Source organism: Canis lupus, chromosome 21, assembly GCF_003254725.2.
Source record: "Canis lupus dingo isolate Sandy chromosome 21, ASM325472v2, whole genome shotgun sequence".
NCBI classification, from domain to species: Eukaryota; Metazoa; Chordata; class Mammalia; order Carnivora; family Canidae; genus Canis; species Canis lupus.
The window spans coordinates 30,327,224-30,352,694 of record NC_064263.1 but is presented as its reverse complement, the minus strand read 5'-3'; the positions used below and the strand labels follow the sequence as shown (position 1 = coordinate 30,352,694).

General features: G+C 46.9%; 1 protein-coding gene across 1 annotated transcript in view; it reads right to left on the bottom strand.

Moving 5' to 3' along the window:
* DNHD1 (dynein heavy chain domain 1) overlaps window positions 1-25,471 on the bottom strand; it is a 79,750-nt gene that overhangs the window by 8,327 nt on the left and 45,952 nt on the right. The window contains 18 exon segments of the mRNA XM_025459327.3: window positions 2,254-2,725; window positions 2,903-3,334; window positions 3,462-3,644; window positions 3,900-4,049; window positions 7,689-7,791; window positions 7,869-8,073; window positions 8,269-8,477; window positions 8,669-10,268; window positions 17,190-17,478; window positions 17,719-17,911; window positions 18,082-18,259; window positions 18,471-21,342; window positions 21,445-21,542; window positions 21,863-21,988; window positions 23,589-23,796; window positions 24,317-24,411; window positions 24,813-25,005; window positions 25,104-25,231. Of these exon segments, the coding sequence (XP_025315112.3) occupies window positions 2,254-2,725; window positions 2,903-3,334; window positions 3,462-3,644; window positions 3,900-4,049; window positions 7,689-7,791; window positions 7,869-8,073; window positions 8,269-8,477; window positions 8,669-10,268; window positions 17,190-17,478; window positions 17,719-17,911; window positions 18,082-18,259; window positions 18,471-21,342; window positions 21,445-21,542; window positions 21,863-21,988; window positions 23,589-23,796; window positions 24,317-24,411; window positions 24,813-25,005; window positions 25,104-25,231 (7,734 nt within the window).

Genomic DNA, 25,471 nt, shown 5'->3' with positions numbered 1-25,471 from the left:
TCATGGGATTTGGACCATATCCACTTCAGTGGATTTAGTAGAACGCATGCTGGCTACTTCTCCACTTAGATGAGAGGAACAATCTCCAGAAAAAAAAATACTTAAAGAAAATTCCTTTCTGATTATATCAAGCAATTTCAGACACCGATTATCAGATACTCATGAATCTTACTGATTTATAAAAATGATTTTCTACATTATATTGCATGGAATAGGAAATTATTGGCTATTGGAAGAGCCTGGAAAATCAGGGAAGCCTAATTCTCCAGGTCCATCCCAAGCACTTTTCTCTTTGCATTCCTTGCTTGACAAACATAATAGTATCCCTCTCCCTTTTGATTTGGATACAGCTCCTAGTAATAGGGGTTATATTCCATGGCCGATTAGCCTAAGCTCACTACTTAGACTATTTTATTACTACAGCTCTGAGGTGAAGGCCAAGGTTTAGATAGATGACAATTACATCAAGACTCAGTGGCATTCTTAGAGCCCCCAGAACCAGTGTTAAGAGAGAAGTCAAAAAAATGGGGCTTAAATTCAAGAATGCGAATATACCAAGATTTCTGGCATTGGTTAATAGCTAATAAAATCCTTATAAATGAAATCTGAAGGGAAAAGATAAGAGATTTAAAGAAATTAGCTAGAAAACCCACCATCTGGTAACAAGTGATCAACATTTGCTTAATTTTAAGGCAAATCCTAAGCCCCCATCTCATTCCAATAGGAAGTGGATATGTAAGGCAGAACAGCTACAAATAGGGGACTCTTGCCCAATATTCCTTTTGTAGATAGCCCTGGGGACAATGACAAGGAAAATTATGCTGTTCATCAGAACCCAGGACAAAGTGGCTGTCCAAGAACTTACTCTATAGCCAATGAAGTGATGCTAATCATTTACCTTACTATCGCTGTCTGGCATTACACAGTACAAGCTTAAAGCTAATATACAAGTATGGGTTTCTCACCCTTACCCAGTTTCTACACAGGAAGTTTACTGTAGTTATCTCCATTTGATTTTGCTTCACTTTGCATAGCAGGTGAGTTACTAGGATGAGATTTAGCATGTACTCTGTCTTAGGTTATAGAATCACAAAGAGCCACATGTAGATCTGATCAAGAACATGAACATCGTTCAAAGTTTGTAGACTCAGAATTGGATGTTGCAGCTGGATGTTTCTTCAGAGTGTCTCTTACTAGAGAGGGGGTAAATTCACTCATAGTTACACATGTGATAGTTGTATAGTGGGCATTTTTGTAATGGGGTATGCCAAAATGGAGAGTTTTGCTAGCCAAGGGATGGAATGGAATAATGGATGTAGTAATATATTAGTGATACTAACATTTTTGAGGAATTATTATTTTTAGGCACTCTGTGAACCCCTTGTACAGGAATTATCTTACTTAATACAATGTTTTATGAGATGAATATAATTAAGATGGCTCATTTTATTGGCAAATAAATTTAGGCTTAGAGAGATTAAGTACTTTGCCTCATTTTGCACAGCTAGTAAAGAACAGATATTTGACCCAAAGAGTCTGATTTAAGAGGCCATGTTATATACCTTCCATTGTAGATGTCTATTATTCTCCCCAGGGAAACTCTCAACCCCTCCTTCTGGGAAATAAACACCTGTTTCCCCCTCCCCTACACGCCACACTTGCTTCCTTCCCCTAAGAAACACCTCTTTCTGACACTCTACCCAAGTGGGTCTCTGCTCCAGGCAGAGCTAACAGAAATATTTCCCCTCGGGACACCTGGGTGGCTCAGCAGTTGAGCATCTGTCTTCAGCTCAGGGTGTGATCCCGGAGTACCGGGATGGAGTCCCACATCAGGCTCCCAGCAGAGTCTGCTTCTCCCTCTGCCTGTGTCTCTGCCTCTCTCTCTCCATGTCTCTCATGAATAAATAAATAAAATCTTAAAAAAATTTCCTCAGAATTCTTGAACTGAGGATAAATTTGGATAGTAAGGAAGGCTCTGAGTTGTAGGCCAAGTTTCTAAGAGTGCTAGGCAGACCAGGGAAGTGGAAGATCGTGGACATCTACATCAGCCATGTAGATTCAGAATCATTGCAATATAGGCCCCAAGGTGTAAATGTGACCTAATTTATTAATATCACACAGGCCAATGAAGTCTAGGATACCCTGGCCACAAAAACTTAGTGTCTTCATTAGGAAAGAGAAGACCACATGCGGCTGAGAGTGCTTGCAGTTCAGATGCCCGAGAAATATTGTGTACGTTATCTCTGGCTTTACCTCTGCACTCAGTGGGACCTGGGGCCAAGCATCTGGTCTCCTGCAGAGGTAGTGGGTTCAGCCAGATGAGGGCCTGGTTGCTGGGGTCAAGCAGCAGAGGCCAACGACAACTGGAGTAGTGGGTGCGACTCCGCAGAAGCAGGCCTGCCAAGCGGGCGGACTTCGCCTGGGGCTTCAGGTCCCGGTCCCACTGGCACTGTTCAGATCCGGAGCTCAGCAAGGACAGAAGGCTGAAGGGAGAGCGTGTGGAGAGCAGGGGGTTCTTTGGTGGCATGACAACTGATCTCTGCTTCTGCTTCAGTACCTGGGCCACATCATCTGGGTTCAGGGGCTCCTGAGAGCCCCTACACAGAGCCAGCCACTTGTCTAGTAGCTCCTGGCGCCGCAGTGGCGGGAAAGGACCCAGGTAGACGATGGCAGCCGAACACAGAAGGGCGTCTCCAGACACAGTGGCACAGTGCCCCTTCAACTTCTAGCATGGAAAGGGAGAGCAGAGAGCATGGAGGCCAGCGAGGAGGATACAGGCAGAGAGGGAGCAAGGCAGGGCATGCAAGAAAGCATGGCAGGGAGGGCCCAGGGAGGATCAGAGGGTTTGAGGACAGTGGTACAGACATGGACTCTGGAGGGAAATCCAGAAGGGGCTCCTTACCTGGAGCTCTGTAGTCCAAGAATGCATGGGTGTGAGCAGGGCAGCCTTGATGGGCCACTTGCGATACTGGTCACACTGAGCCTGACTGAGCTTCTCCATCAAATGGTTGTGTGAAGTCTGGGTATCTTCTAGCTTTTTGGCCAGATCCAAATTGTGCTCTATGATCTCCTGGGCCTGGAACTGGTAGTGGCCCAGGCGGGTCTGCTCCCGAGCCAGGGTGGCCTCTATCTGCCGCAGCAGCAAGCCCGTGGGCAGTCCTCGGCGCTGTGCCAGCCCATAGCGCAGAACAGCCCAGAGCCAGGCTGCCAGCCTGGCCGCAGGTACGCTTACTGCCCGCAGAGCTGCATCAGTCATACCTGGAGCCTTCAGAGCTTGGGTTAACTTGATCATCTCTGAGTCCGTCATCTTCTCCTTGGGGAAGAATACCAGCTCCTGGAGAAGTGTTACGAGGGGTAAGGGCAGACACAGGTGTTATGGACCTTGCCCCAACAGCCTCCCTCTGCTGAGTCTCCCCTTTTGGCCTCCACTCTCCTCTTCCATTGTGCTCCACATTCCCTACCTGATAAAAATCCTCACTGCACAAGAGCTGCTTGGCGCTGGCCCAGCCTGTTTCACAGTGGAACAGGTCACACAGTGCATCTGTCACTTGGACCACAGATTCTGGTGGTGCTCGATAGCTCCGTATCTCCTCAAAGTCAGCCACCTGCAGCTGGCTCAGAGGCCCCAGGAATGCCTTGCCCATCTAAATGAGGAGATGTGCACTCTTGAAGTGAGTTCCCAGAGTGTCTTCTTCCTTCAAGGTGTTGCCAGGAGGGATCACTTCTTCCTAGGAGTTCCCATGAGGGACAATTCCCCAAACCATCTTACTACCTATGTCCCCTCCCCCAGGAGACGCCATGACAAGTCATCCCCTTCCCTCCTCTGGGTATCATCCTGTGAAAGGTGGTCCCCACCCAAAGGGAGGAGCAGTGCAGGGCAGGCAGCAGGAAGAGCCCACCTGCTCCAGGAAAGCCTCATACTGATCCCGGAGGGCATCCCGCTGCTTGGTCAGGTTCTCAATGAGGTTCTCCTGCTGCTGACACTCTGCCAGCTGCTGCCTGAATAGCAGCTTGCCTTTGTCTAGCTGCTGCTGAAGTATTCGGAGGTTCTGTAAATAGAGATCCAGGTTATGCAGCTCCAGTTCCTGGGCCAGGTGGAAATACCCCAAAGGGAGCCCTGAGGACTTGGGGCTCCAGCATACTCCTCATTTGATAGGCAGGATGACCAAGTTGAACTCCATATATGCCCCAGATAAAGACAGCCCTGGGACTATAAGTCCCTTACTGGTCTATAAGTTACATACCTGGCAATGCAGCTCCAAGGGGATGATTGCTTCTCCTGATCTGCCACACAGGCCCAGGCAGTCTGACTCCAAGGCCTATGTGCTCAACTATTTGGTATACTCTTACTTAACCCATTAGTGGCATTTGTCACAGAAGACAGTTCCCCACCTCCTGAAGCACTGTCTTCCTTTGACTTTCCTTCTTCTTTTTTAAAGATTTTATTTATTTATTCATGAGAGACACACAAAGAGAGAGAGAGACAGAGACAGAGACAGAGACAGAGACAGAGAGGCAGAGACATACGCAGAGAAGCAGGGTCCCTCCAGGGATCCCGATGCAGGACTCGATTCCAGGACCCTGGGATCATGCCCTGAGCCGAAGGCAGACACTCAACCACTGAGACACCCAGGCGCCCCTTCCCTTGACTTTCATTACCCCATGTTATCCTTTGGCTTTCTCCAACTACTGTGGCTGCTCTTTCTTCCTCTACCATCCCTTAAATATTCCTCAGCAATGTTTCAGGGCCTCCTCATCTTCTCATTCTGCACATCTACATGCTCTCCCTAATCTCATGGCTTTGATTACTGCTTGTATTTTAACAACTCTCAAATTGCTATCTCAAGTCAGATTTTTTTTCCTGAGCTCCATGTCCATATATCCATCTACTTAGTGGCAATCTCCTCTTTGATGCCTCACAGACCTCTTGGACTTCACATGTCCACAAATGAACAGTGTCTTGGCTATGCCCCATCAGATCTCTTGCAATCTTCTTCACCTCCTCACCTGTTCGTCTCAGAGAACTGTGGCAAAACACACCTAAGTTTCCCAAAGAAGAAAACCTATTATTACCATGACTCCATCCCTTCTATTCCCCTGAACCCATCCCGTCTTCAAGGCCTTTCAGTTCTACTTCCAACATGTCTGTCCTGTCTGCTCCTCTGCCTGAGCCTGTGCTCCCTCATGGCTGTCTCAACTTCTGCCTGTAAGCCCCTTCCTCCACTCCGTTCTCCATGCCCCAGCCAAATACCATCATCATCATGTTCCTGAACACTCGCCATTCTCCCAGTTGCTTTATGAGGCCTTTGTGCCCAGGAGGCCTGGACTCCACTTTCCAACCTCATTTCTCTCCTCCCCCAACACCCTACTCTCCAGCCATTCCTGACTTCTAGCTCCTCCAATGTGGCACATGTTCCCATGCTTCTGGGCCTTTGTCCGTGCTTTTACTTCAGCCTGTGACACCCTCCCCAGACCCACCCCCCTTTTATGCCAAATCTTCGCTAACCTCCAGGTATCAACTTTGGTGCACTACATTTTGTTTCCATATTTAAGGAATGTTTTTTTAGTGCTTGCCATATTCTACACATTACTCATTGTGGCACTTTGCTTTCTCCAGAAAGTCTTGATAATTCAGAGTGCCCTGGACTTTCTCTGTCGTAACATACTGTTTTGTAATTGCCTGGATGAGGCTATATGTTCCAGTAAACTAGGTACCATGAAGGCAAGTACAGTGCCTTATCTTTCTTATTAGAAGGAACTATCATTATTGAGCTCTTACTATGTTCTAACACTTTTAAATGCTGTCCATGTAAGATTTCATTTAATCCTCATCCTAATCTCTCTGGATCTTAGTCTTCTCATCTGCAAAATGAGGAAAAGGAGAGCCACCTCAGAAAGTTGTAGCAAGGATTCTATCAACCTATCTATCTCTCTAGATGTAGGCATGGACATAAATACTAATGAGTGAGTAGACAAAAAGAGTGGAGTTCAATTAATTTTTGTAGAGTACAGTAATGAATAAATGAACCAGTTGAATATGAGAGAAACGAGAGATGGATGACTCCAGAACGACTCCTGGGATTTAGCTTAACTAAGTGGGTGGTGATGCCATTTCCTGGAGTGGGGGACACTGAAAGAAGTATACACTATTATGGCTGTTGAATGAACAGCCAAGGGATCTGACACTGAATGCCTCTGACACTATAAACATCTCTTTCTCATTTTTTTCTTAAGATTTTATTTTTAAGTTATCTCTAAAACCCAACACAGGGCTTGAACTCACAACCCCAAGGTCAAGAGTCACATGCTCTTCCTACTGAGCCAGCCAAGTGCCCCTACTATGAACATCTCTTATCTAGATTTTGGGCTTTTTATGTTGTCCTTTGATATAACTGACCATGGGATCAAATAATAATAGCATTTAAAAAAAATAATAGCATCTTTAAACCAGATAAATAATTCCTGTTATTAATTATCCTGGGAAATAGTAGGACCCAAGACAAGAAACTGGAATTTGGAAAACACGGGAGAGGGCAATCCTGTCCCTCTGTGAACTTTTTTTTTTAACCTCAAGTGAGTCTTGAGGTTCCGTCTAAGCTAATGATCCTTGGTGGTGAATGGTAGGAGGGCACCATTACTATGAGAACTCTAGGGAACAGCATTTACAGAGAACACGATGACAGCCATGCATGTAGATACAATGGAAGCCATGCTTCTAGAGTTGTGCAGTACTAGGTGATAGCCCTGACAGGCTAGGCATTGGGAGCTCTATGGCCTGAAAGCCCAGCAGAAGGGAAGCATTTGTCTGTGTATGAGTTGCCCACTAGTTCAGTTCTCTGAAGTTAGCCCTGAATCTTCATCAAAGCCTTATGTAGCAGGAAGAAAAAGAAGAGCTATTTCAGAATTCCTCTTATTAAAAACAAAATGGGACTTAGATTTAGACTAAAAAAATTCTCTCTTGTTACATGAGAACTGTATTGGAGGAGCTCTAAAGAAAAGGTGGGGTAGCTGAATAATACGGTGGAGTGGGCACAGGAAGAGGTGAGAAAAAGAGAACTGGCTGCTAGGGAATGCCCTGTAGAGGAGGGTGACTAATGAAGTTCAGGACATTGAGGTCTAGTGTACCATTCCAACATCTTTCTGGTTTTGGTCTAAAATAAAAATTGCCTGACTTCCATCACCCATCCACATTTCCCCAGTGCATATGTGGGCCTTGTATAGTTGTTGCTTTTGTGGTAGGAAGAGGTACAAGGATAAAGCTGTACGGGCGAAGAGGATGACTATAAGAGGTGTGCCAATGAGCCATGATAGAGAATCCAGGAGAAAAATGGGTAAGTGTAGAGGCAACCACCAGAGTGTAATCTCTGCCCTGTCCCTGATGGGAACCTGTGGAGATCTTGGGAAGTATATTGGACTTCCCATAGTCAAAGTACATACTAAGGACAGCAGAAGCAGACACTGGGATTTCATGTGTTTAGAAGAATCAGTCTGGTCTCAGCTGTGCCACGGGGAACTTTGAGCCTAAGCTCTAAAGGAAGAGGTAGCAGGGTTTAAAGAGATTCCCTGGGGAAAGGGGTACTCTCGGGAGATAAGAACTAAGGTTCAGGCTGGTTGGCTCCCCCGAAGTCCCCCGCTGGGCTCCTGCTTTGACCCTAGTGTGCATACCTCATAATCTTCTCCCCCTTTACCTTGTGGGAGCCTTTCAGCAACTGTTCCAAGTTGAAGACAAAGTTGGTGTAGGCATTGTGCTTTTCAATCAGCATTCTCAGATTGTCCAAGGCATTCTGGATCCTGGAGATACAATGTACCTACAATGTAAGTGGGCCCAAGGAAGCAGGAGGTACAGTGCAGGAAATGGAGCCACTCACCGCTGGGCCTTGTTCTTAATTTGCAGAGTCATCTGTTGCTGCAACAGCATGAAGGTGTCCAGAAAGTCTAGGAAGGTCTTGGGGGTGACGAGTGGCAACTCAGGGCATAGGTGTCCATGGTAGCTGGCAGCCGAGAGATGGATGAGAGCCATGGCTTTGGCCACACTGGGAACTGATGCCTGGAGGTCTGGGTACTTCAAGGAGTCTGAAATGGGCATGGTTTTAGGCTGTGAACTTGTGGGAGAATGGGAAAGAAAAGGGACCCTTTTTTGATTCAGGAAGGTGGGCAGAAAAGGTGAAGGGGATCACTAGGTTCTTGGAAGAGAGAGAGAGAGACTGACCTGAATCTTCAATAAAACCTGGTTGAGAGGAGTAGTGAGAACAGGTAAAAAGAGCTCACCACCATCAACGGATAGATTATGATCACTCTCCAGGTAGTGCTGGACCACACTGATCAGGGAGTCTTGGTCCCAGGGTTCATAGCGGTCAATGCTAGCAATGGCCAATTGAAGAAGCCTCAGGAAAAGGGTGGAGGGCAGCTGTTTATGGGCCTGGTCATCTCCAATCAGGATGAACATGTGCAGGTGGTTGCAGACTTGCTGATAGAACCTGTGGGCCAAGGGTTCAGATACTGTCCTCCCTTTTTATCCCGATTTGCCCATCTAGGCCCCAGTCCCAAACCTGACCCCTTTAGCCCTGATCTTCTGAGCCCTCACAGCAGCTCTTAGATTTCATCTTGGCCTTTTGGCCAGCATAGAGCAAGAGCAGAACAGCCCCTAGCATGGCGTTCTTGGCCTCACCTCTGCAACAGCATTTCCTTCTTGATGTTCTGCTTGACACTAAGGTTCTCCCTGGGGAGATGTTCTTCAATGCTGTCCAGATCTGCCTCTGTATACTGGTCAGGGAAACTGCCTGAGGTTGCCAGGGCCAGCAGACGATGAAGGGTAGTAATATCCACACCCTTGGGTACCAGCAGGGCCACTGGCTGGCCTAACATGCCAGCATGCCAGCTGGCATCCCGTAGACACTGGAGAATGGCCTCCTCTGAGCCAGACGGCAGATGGAAGAGGCGGGCCTGATAAATGCTAGCTGCCAGAGTGATGGCAGTATGGCGCCCAGTACCCAGAGCCCTTGAGAGCAATAGGCCATGCTGCCGGGGCCTGGCCAGCACCCGGACCAGGCGGGCCACGTGCTCGGCCATGGAGTGGCATCGGGCAAGGTGGGCGCTCAGCTTCAGCTGAGCTGCTGCAGTGGACAGCTGCTCCTCCAGGCTCTCCCACTGCCGTTCCAGGTACAAGCTGGGGCTCTCAGAGTTGGATCCTAGTATCAGCTCCTGACTGAAGACTAGGTCTGAGGGCTTTTCCTGGGGGCGTAGTAGCAGCACTGGTAGCAAAAGGGGTGAGGCCAGGTCTATCTGGGATGTTTTCTGCCACCAATTCTTGTTTCTGTTTAACTGTAGTTTGTAGCCAGAAGACTTTGTGTCTTCCTCCTGGTTTATACCTTCTGTGGTCTCTCTCTTTACTGGTGCTATGGAAGGTGCTAGACCTGGATCATTGGAGGGGGAGCCCGTGGTGACCTGAAGGCCATAAGGGTCCTCCTCCTCCTCTGTCTCACTGCCGCTGTTGCTTAAGTCTTCCCACTGGGCCAACTCCCCCTCAGATTCCACTTCAGGTACCTTCTCCTCCTCCTCTTCTTCATCCTCCTCCTCATAGCCTTTGCCCCTGTTCTGGGGTGCCGGCCTGCAGCAGAAGACACTCTGAGCTACTTCTAGGAGCAGGTTGGCACAGTAGGAGCGTTCCCTAGGGCTGTCCAGCCGGTCACAAAAAGTTCTCTGTGCCTCATGCAACCAAAGACGTACCATGTTGCGCATAGCCATCATAATTGTCAGGCGGGTGCCACGCAAGCCTGACACCCGGCGCAAGTGCTCCTGATGGTTGGGACAGTCCAGAAATCCCCGGGAACCCATCCTGGTTGGTAGCAGCTGCAAGCTGCCCAGTAGTTGGCTCACAGAGTGCAGGGAGAAGCGGTAATGTGGGTGGAGGGGGGAAGGCAGAAAGCAGTTGTGCACAGCCTCCCAGGCCTCCACGGAGGCCCGGACCAGAGCTTTTGCTAGAACCCCCTCCCGTTCCACAGACGGAAAGCGCTCAAGCCAGGCCTGGATGCTAGGTGTGTGCCTGCTCAGCAGCATGGCCTGGGTCATGCTACCCAGGGCCAGCACTGTGAAGAGTCTAAACAGACGTGGGCACAGCGGGCGCTCACAGAAGCCTGGCACTGTGGCAGTGGCAAGGAAGTTGACTGTGGGCTGCAGAGTCTGCAATTCCAGGGTGTGGTGGGCATAGACCGTGCCATCTATGGCCTGGCGCAGAGTCTCCAACACTGGCTGGCAGCTCTTCTGTGGGTCTGTGGGACACGAAGACCAACAGTAAGGACACACAGGGGTGCATGTGACAGTGTTACTCTGTTCCTCCTATCCCTGCTCCACTGGCTTTACTTCTGGCACACACAGGCTTCTACATGAATTCTGTACACCTGATGTATTGGGACGTGGTCATGTCTGAGTAAATTGATCTCTTTCCCCCACACTCTCCCTAAAAGTGAGTAATTTCTTCTTTCTTCTCCCCACAAATCCCACCTCTGTGACTAATTATTTATCAACAGAAGAAGGGTTTAGAAGCTGAGATGGATGGAAACCTGATCTGACCACAATTGGGGGAAAGTGAAGTCATCATAATCAGAGGGAGGAGTTATGACATGTGTACTTCTATAAAGTCGATGTTAAGATATGACTGATATAAAATAAAATGTACACATTTTAAATGTATTAGTTCAGTGAGTTTTTTTTTAAAGATTTTACTTATTCATGAGAGACATAGAGACAGGGAGAGGCAGAGACACAGGCAGAGGAAGAAGCAGGCTCCATGCAGGGAGCCTGATGTGGGACTCGATCCTGGGACTCCAGGATCACGCCCTGGGCTGAAGGCGGCACTAAACTGCTGAGCCACCTAGGGATCTCCAGTTCAGTGAGTTTTGACAAATGTATACACCTATGTAACTGCTCCTCTCATGATACTTAGAACATTTTCATAATCTCAGAAAGTTTCCTCGTGACCCTTTGCGGTCAATCCCCCCACTACATTGTCTCAGGAACTTCTATCTGATCTGATGTCTATCACTATCAATTACCTTTGCCTGTTTTTTTAAGTTTTTATTTTATAAAAGGATTTATTTGACAGAGAGAGAGAGACACCACAAACAAGGGGAGGGGCAAAGGGAGAGGGAGAAGCAGACTCTCTGCTGAGCAGGGAGCCCAATGCAAGGCAGGAGTTCAACCCCAGGACCTGGGATCATGACCTGAGCCAAAGGCAGATGTTTAACAGACTGAGCCACCCAGGTGCGTCTTATTTTATTTATTTTAGAGAAAAAGCATGAGCAGGGGTTGGGGCAGAGGGAGAGGGAGAATTCCAAGCCAACTCCAAGCTGAGCTGAGCCCAGAGCTAGACAGCAGGGCTTGATCCAATGACCCCAAGACCGTGACCTGAGCTAAAACTAAGAGTTGGATGCTCAACCAACTGAGTCACCCAGGTGCCCCATAGCCTGTTCTAGAGCTTCACATAAAGGGCATTATATAGTATGTAGTTTACCACGTCTAGCTTCTCTTACTTGGCATGATTTTGAGATTCACCCATGTTTTGTGTGCATCAGTGTGTTTCATTTTATTGGAGTGATATTCCATCATAAAAATACCACAATTTGTAGATCCACTGACATACTGATGGGAATTTAGGTTGTTTCCAGGTTTTGACTATGCAGAATAATACTGTTCAACATATGCTATTGGCCACTCACAAATCTTTCTTTTGTGAAGTATCAATTCTTTTATCCATTTTTAAAAATGGAGTTTATTATTGAGTTAAGAGCTTTTTAATGCAATCTGGGTATAAGTCCTTTGTCAGATAGATATGTGTATCATATTTCTGTCTGTGGCTTATTTTTTCATTTCCTTAACAGTGTCTTTTGAAGGGCATAGGTTTTTAATTTTCCTAAAATCCAATTTTTGTGTCCTAAGAAATCATTGCTTTTAACTAAGGTCACACGGATTTTTCTGTAACATTTGTTGTTAAGTTTTATAATTTTAGATTTTACATTTAGGCCTTTAATTGATTTATAATTAATTTTTGTGTATATCATGGGGTAGAATTCAAGGTTCCCTTTTTTTCCCCATAGATAGGTAGTTGTTTCAACACCATTCACTGAAAGGACTATCCTTTCCCCCATTGAATTATCTTGACACAACTGTTGAAAACCAATTGACCATATATCATCATATATCATATATCAGGTTCTCTTTTCCATTAGTCTGTCTATATCTATGTCCTTATACCAATACCCCACTCTCTTGATTACTATAGCTGTATAATAAGCCTTTAAAATAACTACTGTAAGCCCTTCCACGTTGTTCTTCTTTTTCAAAGTTGTCTTGGCTCTTCTAGGCCTTTTGTGTTTCCATAAGTCTCATAATGAGTTTATCAATCCTGTCATTTTCTACAAAATAAACAAAAACCAACCTGCTCAGGTTTAGATTGACATTGCATTGAATCTATACATCAGTTGGGGAGAGTAAGCACCTTAATGATATTGACTCCTCTGATCCATGAACATGGTATATCTCTCCATTAATTTGAGTCTCCTTTATCTTAGCAAAATTTAGTAATTTTCAGTGTATATCTCTAATAAGTTTATTCCTAAATATTCTAAGCTTTCAGATGATATCTTAAACTGTATTTTAAAATTGTGTTACTAGGGAATGCCTGGGTGGCTCAGCAGTTGAGCATCCGCCTGTGACTCTGGAGATGATCCTGGGTCCTGGGATTGAGTCCCACATCAGGCTCTCTCCCTAAGTCTCTGCCTCTCTCCCTATGTGCCTCTCATGAATAAATAAATAAAATCTTTAAAAAATAAAAATAAAATGTTGTTACTAGGTTATAGAAATACTAATGATTTCATAGATTGACTTTGCATCCTATGACCCTGCTAAATTATTTTTTAAAGATTTTATTTATTTGAGAAAGAGAGAGAGCACATGAGGTGGGGAAGGGGCAGAGTGAGAGGGAGAAATAGACTCCCCACTGAGCAGCGAGCCCAATGCAGGGCTCAATTCCAGGACCCCAGGATCATGACCTGAGCCGAAAGCAGATGCTTAACTGACTGAGCCACCCAGATACCCTGACCCTGCTAAATTAAATTCACTTTTAGCAGTTTTGTAGGGTTGTTTTTTGTTATTGTTGTTACCTTAGGATTCTCTATGTAGAAAATCATTTGTACGCCAGTAGAGACAGTATTACTTTGTCTTTTCCAATTTTAAAGGCTTTTATTTCTTTTTCTTATTGCACTGATGTGGGTCTCTGCTGCAATATTGAATAGAAGCAGTGAAAGTGGACATTGTTGCCTTGTGACTGATCTTTGAAAATGTGTGATATTTCACCAATTAAGTAAGTAGCTGTAGGTTTATTAATTAATTTATTTATTTATTTATTTATTTTTTAGCTGTAGGTTTTAATAGATGTTCTTCATCAAACTGAAAGCTCCCTTCTATTCCTAGTTTGTTGAACGTTACCATGAATAGTGTTGAATTTTATCAAGTGCTTTCTCTTATCTACTTAGATGATCCTACACTTTTCCTCATTTATTCTGTTAATGTCATGAATTATAGTGATTTTTGAATGTTGAGTCAACTTTGCATTCTGGGGATATACTGCTTAAGCTACAGTCCACAGATTTTGATAACATTTTGTTTTCATTATTATTAAGCTCAAAATATTTTTAAATTTATCATGTAGTTTCTGGAATGGTTGAGTTATTTAGAAGTGTATTTTACTTTATTTTTTAGAGTGAGTGAGAGTGGGTGTAGGGCACAAAGGGAGAGGGAGAGAGAAAATCTTACGCGGTCTCCATGCCCAGCACAAAGCCTAATGAGGGCTCAATCTCAGGACCCTGAGATCATGACCTGAAATCAAGAGTTGGACGCTTAACTAAGGCATCCAGGCACCTCTAGAAGTGTGTTGATTTCAAAGAATTTGGGAATTTTCTAGGTTTATTGTCGTTGAGTTTTATTGTTGTCAGAGAAAATATTCTATAAACTTTAACCCTTTGCAATTTCTTGAGACTATTTTATAGCCCAGCATATCATCAGTCTTGGAGAATGTTCCATGTACACCTGAAAAGAAAGTGCATTTTGTAGTTGGTGACTATGATGTTCTGTAACAGTTGATAGTAGTATGTAGATCTATAGCCTTATTTCCTCTCTCCTATCAATTATTGAGAGGAATGTTCAATCTCCTACTATGATTTTTGGTCTTGCTATTTCTAATTTCTATCCATTTTTTTCTTTATATAGTTTTAAGTTGTTTCAGGTACATACACATTTAGGACTTTTGCAGGTTTTTTCAATTAAATCTTTTAATTAGGAGATGTCCAGTTCTCTATCTCTGGTAATACCCTTTGTCTTGAAGGACTTTTTGGAGTGCTTAGGACTTTCCATTTAATGTCATTATTCATATGGTTGGTTTAAAACTCATCATTCTGGGCACCTGGTTTGGCTGTCAGAAATGTCTGCCTTTGGCTTAGTCATGATCTCAGAGTCATGGGATGGAGCCTCAAATCAGGCTCCCTGCTCATTGGGGAGTTTGCTTCTCTCTCTGCCCCTCCCCCCACTTGTGCATGCTCTCTCTCTCAAATTAGCTCAAAAATCTTAAAAAAAAATAAAGTCCATCATATTGCCGGGTTGTTTTGTTTTGTTTTGTTTTTAGATTTTATTTATTTATTCATGAGAGACACAGAGAGGCAGAGACGTAGGCAGAGGGAGAAGCAGTCTCCATGCAGGGAGCCTGATGTGGGACTCAATCTCGGGACTCCAGGATCACACCCTGAGCTGAAAGCAAACGCTCAACCGCTGAGCCACCCAGGTGTCCCCACATCATGTTGCCATTTGTCTTCTAATCGTCTTTTATTTTTAATTCCTCTATTGTTCATTTTCTGATTCCTTTTATATAACAAGTATTTTTACATTTAAAATATATTTTTAAAATTATACTTTAATATTATTTAGTGATTTTTCTAGGATTAGAATATGCCTCCTCAATATATTGATAATTATAAGTAATATTGTGCCACTTCACACTTAATACCTGACCTTTCCCACTTCCTATTTCACATTTCATGAGTGTAAGAACCTTATAATAGTATAATTTTTACTCACTGCTCCCCAAGGGTGGATCTGCCCTATTCTCTCTCCTTTTCTTTTGGAACTCCTGGTGTGTGTGTGTGTGTGTGTGTGTGTGTGTGTGTATGAAGCTCTATTCATATTCAGTATATTTCTGTTCTTCAGGATTCACTGACTCTTTTGTTATCTTCAATCTATTAAACCATGCAGTGAATTTTTCATTTCAGTTATTACATTTTCCAGTTCTAAAATTTCTGTTTAGTTATTTTTAATAGTTTTCATTTCTTTGCAGAGATTACTATGTGTTTATTCATTAAGATCATATTTTTCTTTAAGTAGCTTAGTACTTTTATAATTAGCTGTAATAGCTGCTGTAAATATTTGCTAGATTCTACTTCTAAAACATTTCAAAGTCAGTTTTTATTTGACTGTTTTCTCTAGATAGTGGGTCACAGTTTTTTGTTTTGTTGTATGTTTATTAATTTTTAATTTTATACTAGATGTTTTGGTGGCTGTCACCCTGGGATATCTTTTACACTGCCAGCTGTGTAACACTGCCATTTCACAACACTGCTTACAATGTTTGCAACCTTCCTGTTGAAATCTCTTCTCAGCTGCTATTCACAGATCTGAATTCACCCTTTCTATTTTCCACTGACAATCTGATTATTTGTGCAAATTCACTGAAAGGCCCAAATCATATAGTTGTAGAAAATTACATGTTTTGGTGCTAAGCAGACCTAAATTTTAATCTTGGTTCTGACACTTTACTGACTAAAGTGTCTTGGACAAGTTATAAAATATTTCATTTCTTCATCTCTGAAATGATCATAACAAATCTCCATCTTACTAGGCTTTTATGAACACTAAAGATGACCTAGATAAAGCATGTAGAACATAGTCCTCAATTAATTGTACCTACTATTATTAAGTACGTATATCCTGATTCAAGTTTTCTACATCCCATAAAAGACTTGTGTTTAACTGGACAATCCAGCTAATGCTTTAATCCACTGACTTCCTTGACTCCATTATCCTGTACCTATACTTCATTTCTGCCCATTCCCATGGCCATATTCAAACCTGTCATTATCTAGAAGCCCACCACTTGAGAAACTTTAAACTTCAATATCCCAAACTTTTATCACAACTTCTCCTTTCCTTTCTAATTTTTGCTTCTACAAACTCTTACTGAGCACTTACTTCCTGTTGAGTCAATCAAAATGAATAAGACAAATCTCTCTTCTCATGAAGCTCAGAGTATCATGGAAAGGATCAACAAATATATAATAGTAGAACCATGGTTGTCACAGATTTTTGTACAGAACACAAGATGAGTATCTAACCTAAGGCTCAGGTTTTCTGGAGAAGATACTAAGATTATTTGTAAAGAACAAAGACTTTGCCAGATTAGTAGAGTAGGGAAGACAGAGAGGACAGCAATCCCAGAAGCTAGAGAGAGCTTGACTTACTGAATGCCTGTACATAGTTGAGTTCAGTTAGAGTACAGAGTGTAAGAGCCTAGAGAAGAAAGCCTCACTGCAAGGAACCTTGCAAGAGAATTCACTGATGTTCCAGTTAATGACTGTCTGAACCAGGGAAGATGGAATGGAAATAAGTGGAAAGATTTGAGAGAGATTTGGAATGCCAAATTGAGAGACATGGTGAAAGGACTTTGGTAAGAAATGGGGAGATGTCAACAAGATTTCTGGCTTAAGTGACTGGATAGATGGTTGTACTAGTGACTCAGAGGACAGGAGCAGGGTTTAGGGGTAAGATGATGAGTTCACAGTTGAATCTGAAGTGCCAATGGGACAACAAGGTAGAGATATACAGTAAGGAGTTGGATAAGCAGGTCTAGTGCTTAGAAGAAAAGCTTGACCTGGGGATAAAGATTTAGCAGTCAAAGCACAGAGATGGTGGATAAGGCCATGAGAGGAGTAGGATTGTTCAGGAGCATATGTACAATAAAAAGATATTAAGAATGGGATGCTGAGATTTGGTCTGTAGGTGTCTAATTGGGAGTCAGTAAATATTGCTTGAGATTTTACAGTCTCAAGAGATCACAATGACTCTGTCTTTCCCTCTATTCAGCTCCTTACCAGAAGCGGCCAGGTGCAGATCCTCCAGCAGGAAGAGGAGGGAGCCTTTAGAATCTGGGTGCTGCCCAGGCCGTGGGGCAGCTTGTGGTTGGCCCTGGACCCCTTGACTCAGCAGCAGGCGAAGGTGGAGGGGAGTGAAGGCAGAGTGGATGGGGCTGCACGTGTAAGAATGGTGTGGCTCCACTAGCATCTCCACAAAGGTGGACTTCCCTGTTGCTGCCTCTCCAGCCAGCATCACTGGATGTCCCTCTGACAGAAGCAGGTCCACCACATATAAGAGCCGTTCAGTCTGTAGGACAGGAGCAGGGCTTACTGGGGCAGTGCCAGTTTAGGACAGTAATCTAGCTGAAAGCAAAGTCTAGGGGTTTTGTTTTAGAGCTGCACTTGCAGAGCGCTTCACATATTCTTGTGATTGTGAAAACATATCAAAGAACGGGAGCAGGTGGGCCTCAGGTGGGCCTAGAACATGGATTTCCCCAGGATACCTCCTTGAGCCCTGACCCCATCTGCTGCCCCGCTGTCTTCACACCTGTGGAGAAGGGCTAAACGTGCCCAGAGTTCCCCTGATGCGGCTGCCCAGGTAATGGCCAGTGAAGGGGACCAGAGTCCCAGTCTCAGGGCATACATGTAGATCAAACACCAAGGCTGAAGATGGTGGCTCAGGGTAGTCGGAGAGGCAACTAATAGAATCTCTCAAGAAGGTATCAAAGAGGGGCCAGAGCCTGTTCAGATGGACGTACAGGCAAAAATGTCAGACAGTTACAACAGTTCCATTTGTGACGCACTCACACAATTCCATCCTCCCCCGACAGTGATGTCACCTGGCTTTTAACTTCTATGTGCCAGTCCATCTCAGCCCTCCTGTATCACCCACCCCCACCCCCGCAGATACCTGGAGGGAAGGTGGGCTCCAAAGCCCCAGATCAATGCAAAAAGAAAGCTGCTGACAGCCAGCAAGTGCTCCTTGCGCTGATTAGGTACATCATCACTGTCAACCTGAGGCAGGTTCAGAGAGCTGCTTTTGGAGGACTTGCAGCTTTGGGCCATAGGATCGCTAAAGCTGAGGTCCTCTGCAAAGGTCACGATGGTCAGAATAGGAGCCGAGGTAGGAAAAAGTGGGATGGGGGTGAGGGAAGACATAGAGACTGGCTCTGTCACTGTCAACTTTCGATCCCCAGGCCCAAGTCCACCAAAGAAGCCATGCTGTAGGTGCTGGCTATATGCCAGCTGTCTTTAAAGCCCCTTCTCTCCAAACCATCCCTTATTTTCCCTTCCCTTCACCTGAGATATGTGCCTTCTCCTTCTCATCTATGCGCAGGTGGGGGTCAAGAAGACAACGTAAGACACGGGCCAGGCTGGTGACTTCAGCCACGCCTGGGCAAATGGCCTGCTGCCCATGTACCTGCAGCAGGGAGCTGGCACCCTGGTGGGTGAGGAATCCGAATGTTGCTGGCACCAGCACTTCAGCAAGGTGGTTGAGCTCAGTGACTGTCTGGAGCTGCAGGTGGTACTCATGGGGCAGGGCTGCCATCAGGACACTAAGCATATCCTTCCAAGTCTGCTCCCCACCACACCAGACTAGGGCACACTGGCCCACCACTGCGGGAGACATGCCTGTTACATCTCCCACCTCCATCAGGAGAAAAGTACCTGGGGGTCGTGCTATCTGTTGACCATTGGGGAGGCTGAGCTGGGGGACTTCGCCCAGGAGGCAAGTGATGGAGTCCATCCAAGCGGCACTGGCAACCCCGTCACATATTATCCAGTGCTGGATCCCACCTGATTCCTGTGGTGGCTCCTTTGGGCCCACAGTCTGACATGGACTGGCTGTCCGAAGCAGCCTAGGGAAGATGCCATGGTGCCAGCAGGGACCTTCTAGCCATCCCAGGAATTCCTGGGGGCTGAGGACATTGGGATACAGGTGTGAGATCTCCACAGGCTGGCAGCCCTGGGTTGAGGTGTCCTCCCTGGCTGCCAGCCGATTCTGGATCTTAAATAAGCTGTGCCAACAAGTGGTCTTGCCACTGCCTGCAGGGCCCAGGAGCAAAACCCCCAGAGCTTGGCCCAGAGCCTGTCTCAGCTGCTCCAAGGATCCCAAAATTTCAGGGCTGGGATGGAGGCCTATCTGCTGCAGTTCCTCCAGCAGCAGTGGCTTCTTCAGTGTATGTGCTACAGGCTCCGCCAGCACCTGTCTGGCATTAGGGAAGAGCCCACAGAGCAACTCTTGGAGGTTGTGCAGATGGGTACCCTTGAGGATGCTGAACAGTGGTGAACGTAGCAGAGCTCGCAGTAGGGCAGCTTCCTCAATCACAGCTAGGGACTTGGACTCGTCCTTGGTTGCATTTAAATCCTGTATCATGTCTTCTAGTACCTGCTTGAGCAGCGGCAGGCGGCAAGGCAGAGGTGCAGCCACCAGCTCACGCTCTAGGGAGAAGAATTTAGATAGGCGGGAAGCCATGCGGGAGGCATCCCGCATCCCTGCACCCAGTAGGGTCAGCTCTGCCACTTGTTGCAGGTCAGGCAGTGTCAATGCCACAGGCCGCAGTAGCAAGTGCAGGTTGGCAGGCACAGCAGGGCTCAGGGAACGCAGCGTCAGGAGAGAACCATAGCCAAGGCGTATATATACATGATGTTTCTCAAATAAGCCACTGCCGAGGACCTGGGGTTGCGTGGGGTCGACAGTGCTGGTGCTTCTGGAGGCTTCTTGATACAGTGGAGCATAGAGGTGTTGCAGTTCAGCTAGGCGCTGGCCCAGGGCAGAGAGCAAGCCAAGGGGCAGGCGTTGAGCTGCTTCCAACAGCAGCCAGGCACCACCCTGCAAGGCACCATTCAGGTAGTTGCTCAGACATTGGGCCTCTATCTGAGGCAGGCAAGGCATCATCACCAGCTGGCGCCCCAGGGCCTGTGCCAGGCTCTTCACCATGGCTGCCTTGCCCACTCCATCAGGACCCAGTAGAGTTCCACAGGCTACCTCCTCCAAGGCTAATAACAGTACCAGGGCTGGCCGCTCGGGCAGCAGGCTGGGCAGAGACCCTAGTCTGGGACCGAGGTACTCATAATTGTACAGGAAGGACCGGCCTAGCACGTCTATCCAACATGCAGCTGGCGATGGAGAAGTCTCAGTAGATGCAATAGTCTTGAGACTCTGCAGAGGGCTCTGGGGGATGGCGTCAGGTGAACCCAGGTGGTATTTGAGTTGGCGAGCCCAGTGGAAATCTCTCAGATCACTGACCTGGTGCTCCTGCAGCAGCTGTGCTATATCTCGGTGAGTCACTGCCATGACCAGCAGGGCACTGAGCAGGCTGGTCTGGCGGACAGAAGGCAGGGACTGCTCACCCTGGGAGGCCCTCTGGGCCCGTATAAAATGTACCAGTGCCTCAAGCTTGCACACATGCATGGGGACCATGGCCAGGGTCCTCCCCTCAAGCAGAGCCTCCTCCATCTCCGCCCACCATACCACTTCCTCTGCCACCAGCACACACTGCCATGGGAAGGCCTGGACTAGGTCGAGCCAGTGGTGGACATATAGCTGTGGGGGCAGCTGGCCTTTCTGGGGCAGCTGCTTGAAGGTCTCATCTAGGGATGGGCCCAGAGCAAGACGGGATGCCACACAGTCCTGCAACATGTGCACCAGTGCCGAACGCAGGCAATTCTCCAGAAAGGCCAGCCATTTGGGGAGATCTGGATGCAGAGGAATGGACACCGGCAGCTTCACCTCCTCCCCACCTGCCCCAAGCACTGCCACTGCCTCCATCTGAGTGGATGTGTTTGGGCTTGACTCTCGGTCACCTGTGTTTCTATCGGTTGGGCTGGACTTGAAGCTCACAGCATGCACATGAGGAAAGCAGCGTCGTACCCACAGCTGGGCCTCACACGACTCCAGTGGGGAAGCCAGCAGTGCCACCAGCTCACTATCACTAAGGAAGAAGAGGCGGGGGAAATGAGTACACACCCGATAGAGCACGCTCTTCAGAGCCATAATGATGCCCTCCAGCTCCACTGAGCCTGCTTGCAGCAGTTGTTGCAGCTGCTGGCCTTGGAAATGAGGGCTCCGTTTGACACTCGGCACTATAAGTGACAGAACCAAGGGGTCACCTACAGAGATCAACATCAGGGTCCGATACTGATCATCCATGGCCTTGAACCGGGAGTTCTGCGGTGAGAGAGGGGATAAGAGTAAAGTCAGCTCTCCCTCCTTACCCCGAGCCCCATTATGCAGTAGCCCTTGTCCACCTGCCTCACCCTTCTTCCCTACCAGGTCAGGATTAGGAAACTCAATCTTCATCTCGTGCAGAACTTTATTCAGAAAAATCCACTTCTGCTGAAAAATCACCCACACCTTCAGCAGAGCACCTGTATGAGCAGCCAGAGGAACACTGGAGGGAGACTGGGGTTCTAGCTTCTAAAAAGGAGTCCAGCTGGGCCTGACCTCTCAGGGTGCCCACCCCCCCAAAAAAAATACTCAGTAGGACCCAGGGACCTTGTTTGGAAAACAGCAAACTTTCACCGTGAATAAACTTTCGCCTGGTCATCTGAGCCCAGGAAGTGGCTCTGAAGGAGATCTTCACTCTGTTCTGATCTTCCCCTACCCAACCCCCACCTCTCACCCCAAACCTCCAGGCCATTCCACCTCAGGTCCCATCCATTCCCCCAGCTTAGAGGCCTATACTCACTCAAGCTATGCATGATGGTCACCCACTCCAAAGCTATTTTGTTTAAGTCTCCTGACTTTTGGATGGCCAGGATCTTGAACAACATCTGAAGACTTTCCTGGATAGAATCCTGCAGGCTGCTGTAATCTAAGGAAGTGGATTCCTGAGCTAGTAGTCAGACGGGGCAAGGGCAGGGGTTACTATTACCCAAATTACACTGAAACTCACAGTTCCCAGGTATTCTCTAGAAGACCCAAACATAGTTTTTTCTGCTAGTTGAAAAATATGCTCACCTAGAATCAGAGTGTGTTTACAAGCCTATTCAGTAAGTTATAATTGTAATTACACAATTTAATCTAATGTTAACCACTGAAATATGTTGCTAGTTCTTTTAAAAAATATTTTAAAATATTTTATTTATTTGAAACAGAGAGAGAGAGTGAGCATGAGCAGAGGAGAGGGGCAGAGGGAGAGGGAGAAGCAGAATGCCCACTGAGCAGGGAAGCCGATGATGCAGGGCTTGATCCCAGGACCCTGAGATCACAATCTGAGCTGAAAGCAGATGCTTAGGCAACTGAGCCACCCAGGCACCTCAAGAGTTGCTGATTCTATGGAAACAATGGAAAGCCTTCAGTAAAGGTGAGTGATAAAAACATGGTATTAAATTAGGTATAAGCCGGCCAATTTTAAAAAATGGGAAATTATAATAAAATCTAGAAAAATTCTGGACTCCAGCAACATCACAAGTGTCTTCATCACTGCTCGACTTTATAGAAACTGAAAGCGGAAACAGTAGACATTGCATTAATGCAAGAAAAGCAGCGAGGAACTTGTATTAGTTGCCTGCAAATCAAAGTAAAGCTCTTGTCTTTAGGCTAAAAGGTTAGTAAATAAATGTATGTTTGTATGTTTTAAGCTAAAGTAAAATATATATATATATATATATATATATATATATATATATATATATATATCATATTTTATGATCTCCCTATTAACTAACTTTGAATTTGCCAGTCGGGTTTCAAGTGAGTTGGGTGAGAGAATTTCTCCTCTACTGGCAATTCCCTAACTGTACCATCTCAAGTGGCTGGGCTTGTGCTGTTCCCTCTGCCTGGAATGCCCTCCTCTCCCTGTAAGTTTGGCAAACTCCTTTGGGAGTTTGGGAGTCAACATGAGGACTTTGCCTATGGGAAGGGAAGATTCCTCTTGACTCTCCTTGGTCCTTTGAAGGTGGTCCTCTTCCTGAGATTCTACTGCCTTTAGTAGATTCTCCATCATGCACTCATCTCTATTCCATTGTCCTCTCTCACTGGACTGGGGACTTTTGCCTGTGGACCTCAGCATCTCCTGCGTTTGGCTCAGAGAAGGCAGGGAAACTTGATATAGGAATGACAGAAGAGTGAATGAGTGGGGCAAAAAGATCACATCAGGATGCAATCTAGAGGAAAGAGCACTAGAAAATGGAAAGACGTGACCATGAGGTACTGCTCAGTACACCCAGAAAGGGGAGGACCTTTGCTGAAGAGGCCAGGTGTTGGGCAGGAGGGAGGGAGCAGGGAGCTCCCTAGATCAAGACTTAAAAGAAGCTCCATGGAAGACACTGTCTCAGGACAGACTGAGGTCTCCTGCTGCCCGATAAGGATGGGCAGCTAGCTGGAGAAGCTCCACAGAGCTTGGTGGACATGGTGGATGAATTTGGCCCCTGGCAGTGGGCTATCCCTGGGCCCCAACGGCTGGCTCTCACCTGAGAGGACGAAGGTGCCGCTGTCCTGGCTCACCACCTCCCACTGGGGGCTGCGGACCTCGTGCTTCTTGGAGTGCTCCGATGCTGGGGGCTCATAGGGCACGTGCAGGATGAAGTTGATCAGTCGCAGCTGGCGTGTCTCCCAGCCCTGCTGCAGCTGCCGGAGGATTTCTTGGGCATGGACTCTTTCATTTTCACACTGCCAGATCTGGAACAGCTGGGTCTCAGGAACCAGCCCTGGCTGATAATGGCTCAGGGGCTAGTCTTGAAGCTGGGACTCAAAGGCCAAGGCTCAGGGTAGTGGAAGTGTCAGAGATGGAGAGCAGGCCCGCTTGGCTTCAGGCAGGTCAGCAGCAGCATACTTTGACCTAAAGCTGCTGCCTTGAAACTCACTCTTTTGCAAGGTTTGAGCTAAGGAGACACTACCTTAACCAGTTCAAGTTGGAACAGGGCAGGTGTTCAGGGAACATCTGCTATCCTGTGTGCCCACAACTTTGGGGCTGCCACTCAGTTCTTTCTGGGGGTGGGGCACACACTCAGTCAGCGTCTGAAACCACCCATCAGATTGCCCACACCCTCCAAACAGGACAGCAAACTCAACCTCCCACGTTCCCACCCATAACCCAGTATCCTCGGTCCCCTGTCACAAGGGGCTGCTGGGACTTAACTGGATCTGTTAGAGCTTAGCAAATAGGTCCTGGGCTTTGACCAATTCCTTAGGGCCCCACCTGATTGATTCGATCTGCAAATTCCAGCAGCGGACAACTGAGCAGCTGGCCCAGTGTTAGGAGTTCCATGTTGTGGAGACTGCCTAGCCCTAGGGCTGGAGGTAAAGGGGAGAAGTCAGAGCAACACCCAGTGTATGGCAGAGTACAGTCTATATCCCAGAGTCCCAGATCTGCAGCCCTGAGCCCAGCCCAGCCCAGCCCAGCTCCTAGATAGCAGATCTGAAAGTACAACATAGAGCTAAGAATCCAGAACGTAGGGTCCAGAGCACAACACAGAGACCAGAGCAAAGACTCTAGCCTTAGTCTAGTCCAAGTCAGCAGAGAGGACCCACATGATGGTGCAGGAGACTAGAAATGTTAGGACCTGTGGGGGTAAGACAAGGAGGAATCCAGGGAGGACAGGTGTTGCCTCCAGCAGCAGCAGGGAATCCAGGTGCTACACTGTTCTAATCCCCAAGTCCTTCCCTTCCCCTCCCTGACTCTACCCAAAACACACCTTGAAGAAGGGCTTGAAAGTTCTGGAGTTGGAGGCTGCCGAGCTTGGTCAGTAATGGCAGGTAGCTGCGAAACTCCTCCAGCATGCGCATGCAGTGCTGCAGAACTGGGCTGTGCAGTCCCAGGGTTGTACTCATCCGGGCTGCCTCTGTCAGCCAGCCATCGGTCTTCTCCTGGGCCATAGTCATGCTGAACTGTAGGGAGAAAGGCTCACTGTCAGCTGGAGACCCTTCCCCACCTATCCCCACAGACTCCACCCTCAGGCAGGAACTCCAAGGAAGGGCATCAGCACCTTGGCAAAAGCCATGCACTTCCATTCGCTGATGTTTTCCGAGATGACTCGGTACAGGTGCCAGATGCGCTGCTGCTGCACAATCGGACGGGTCCCACAGACTGGCAAGGGCACAGGACTCTCGTCCCCTGTGGGATAGGGTTGGTTGAGGCCTGGGCTGTGTGTGGAGAAGGGGCATGATGGGGAGTGGTCAGTCAAGAGCTCCTAATGGCCAAAATGAAGGTCTTGAAAATGCCAGGGGTGGGGTAGCCAAAATTGTTCAGTCCAATGTAGGTGGGGACCATCCAAATACAGGTTTTCCAAGGAAAGACTATCTGGGAAAATGTGATGGCAGCAAAAGAGAAGGGTTCTTCTTCTGTTAGCCTCCA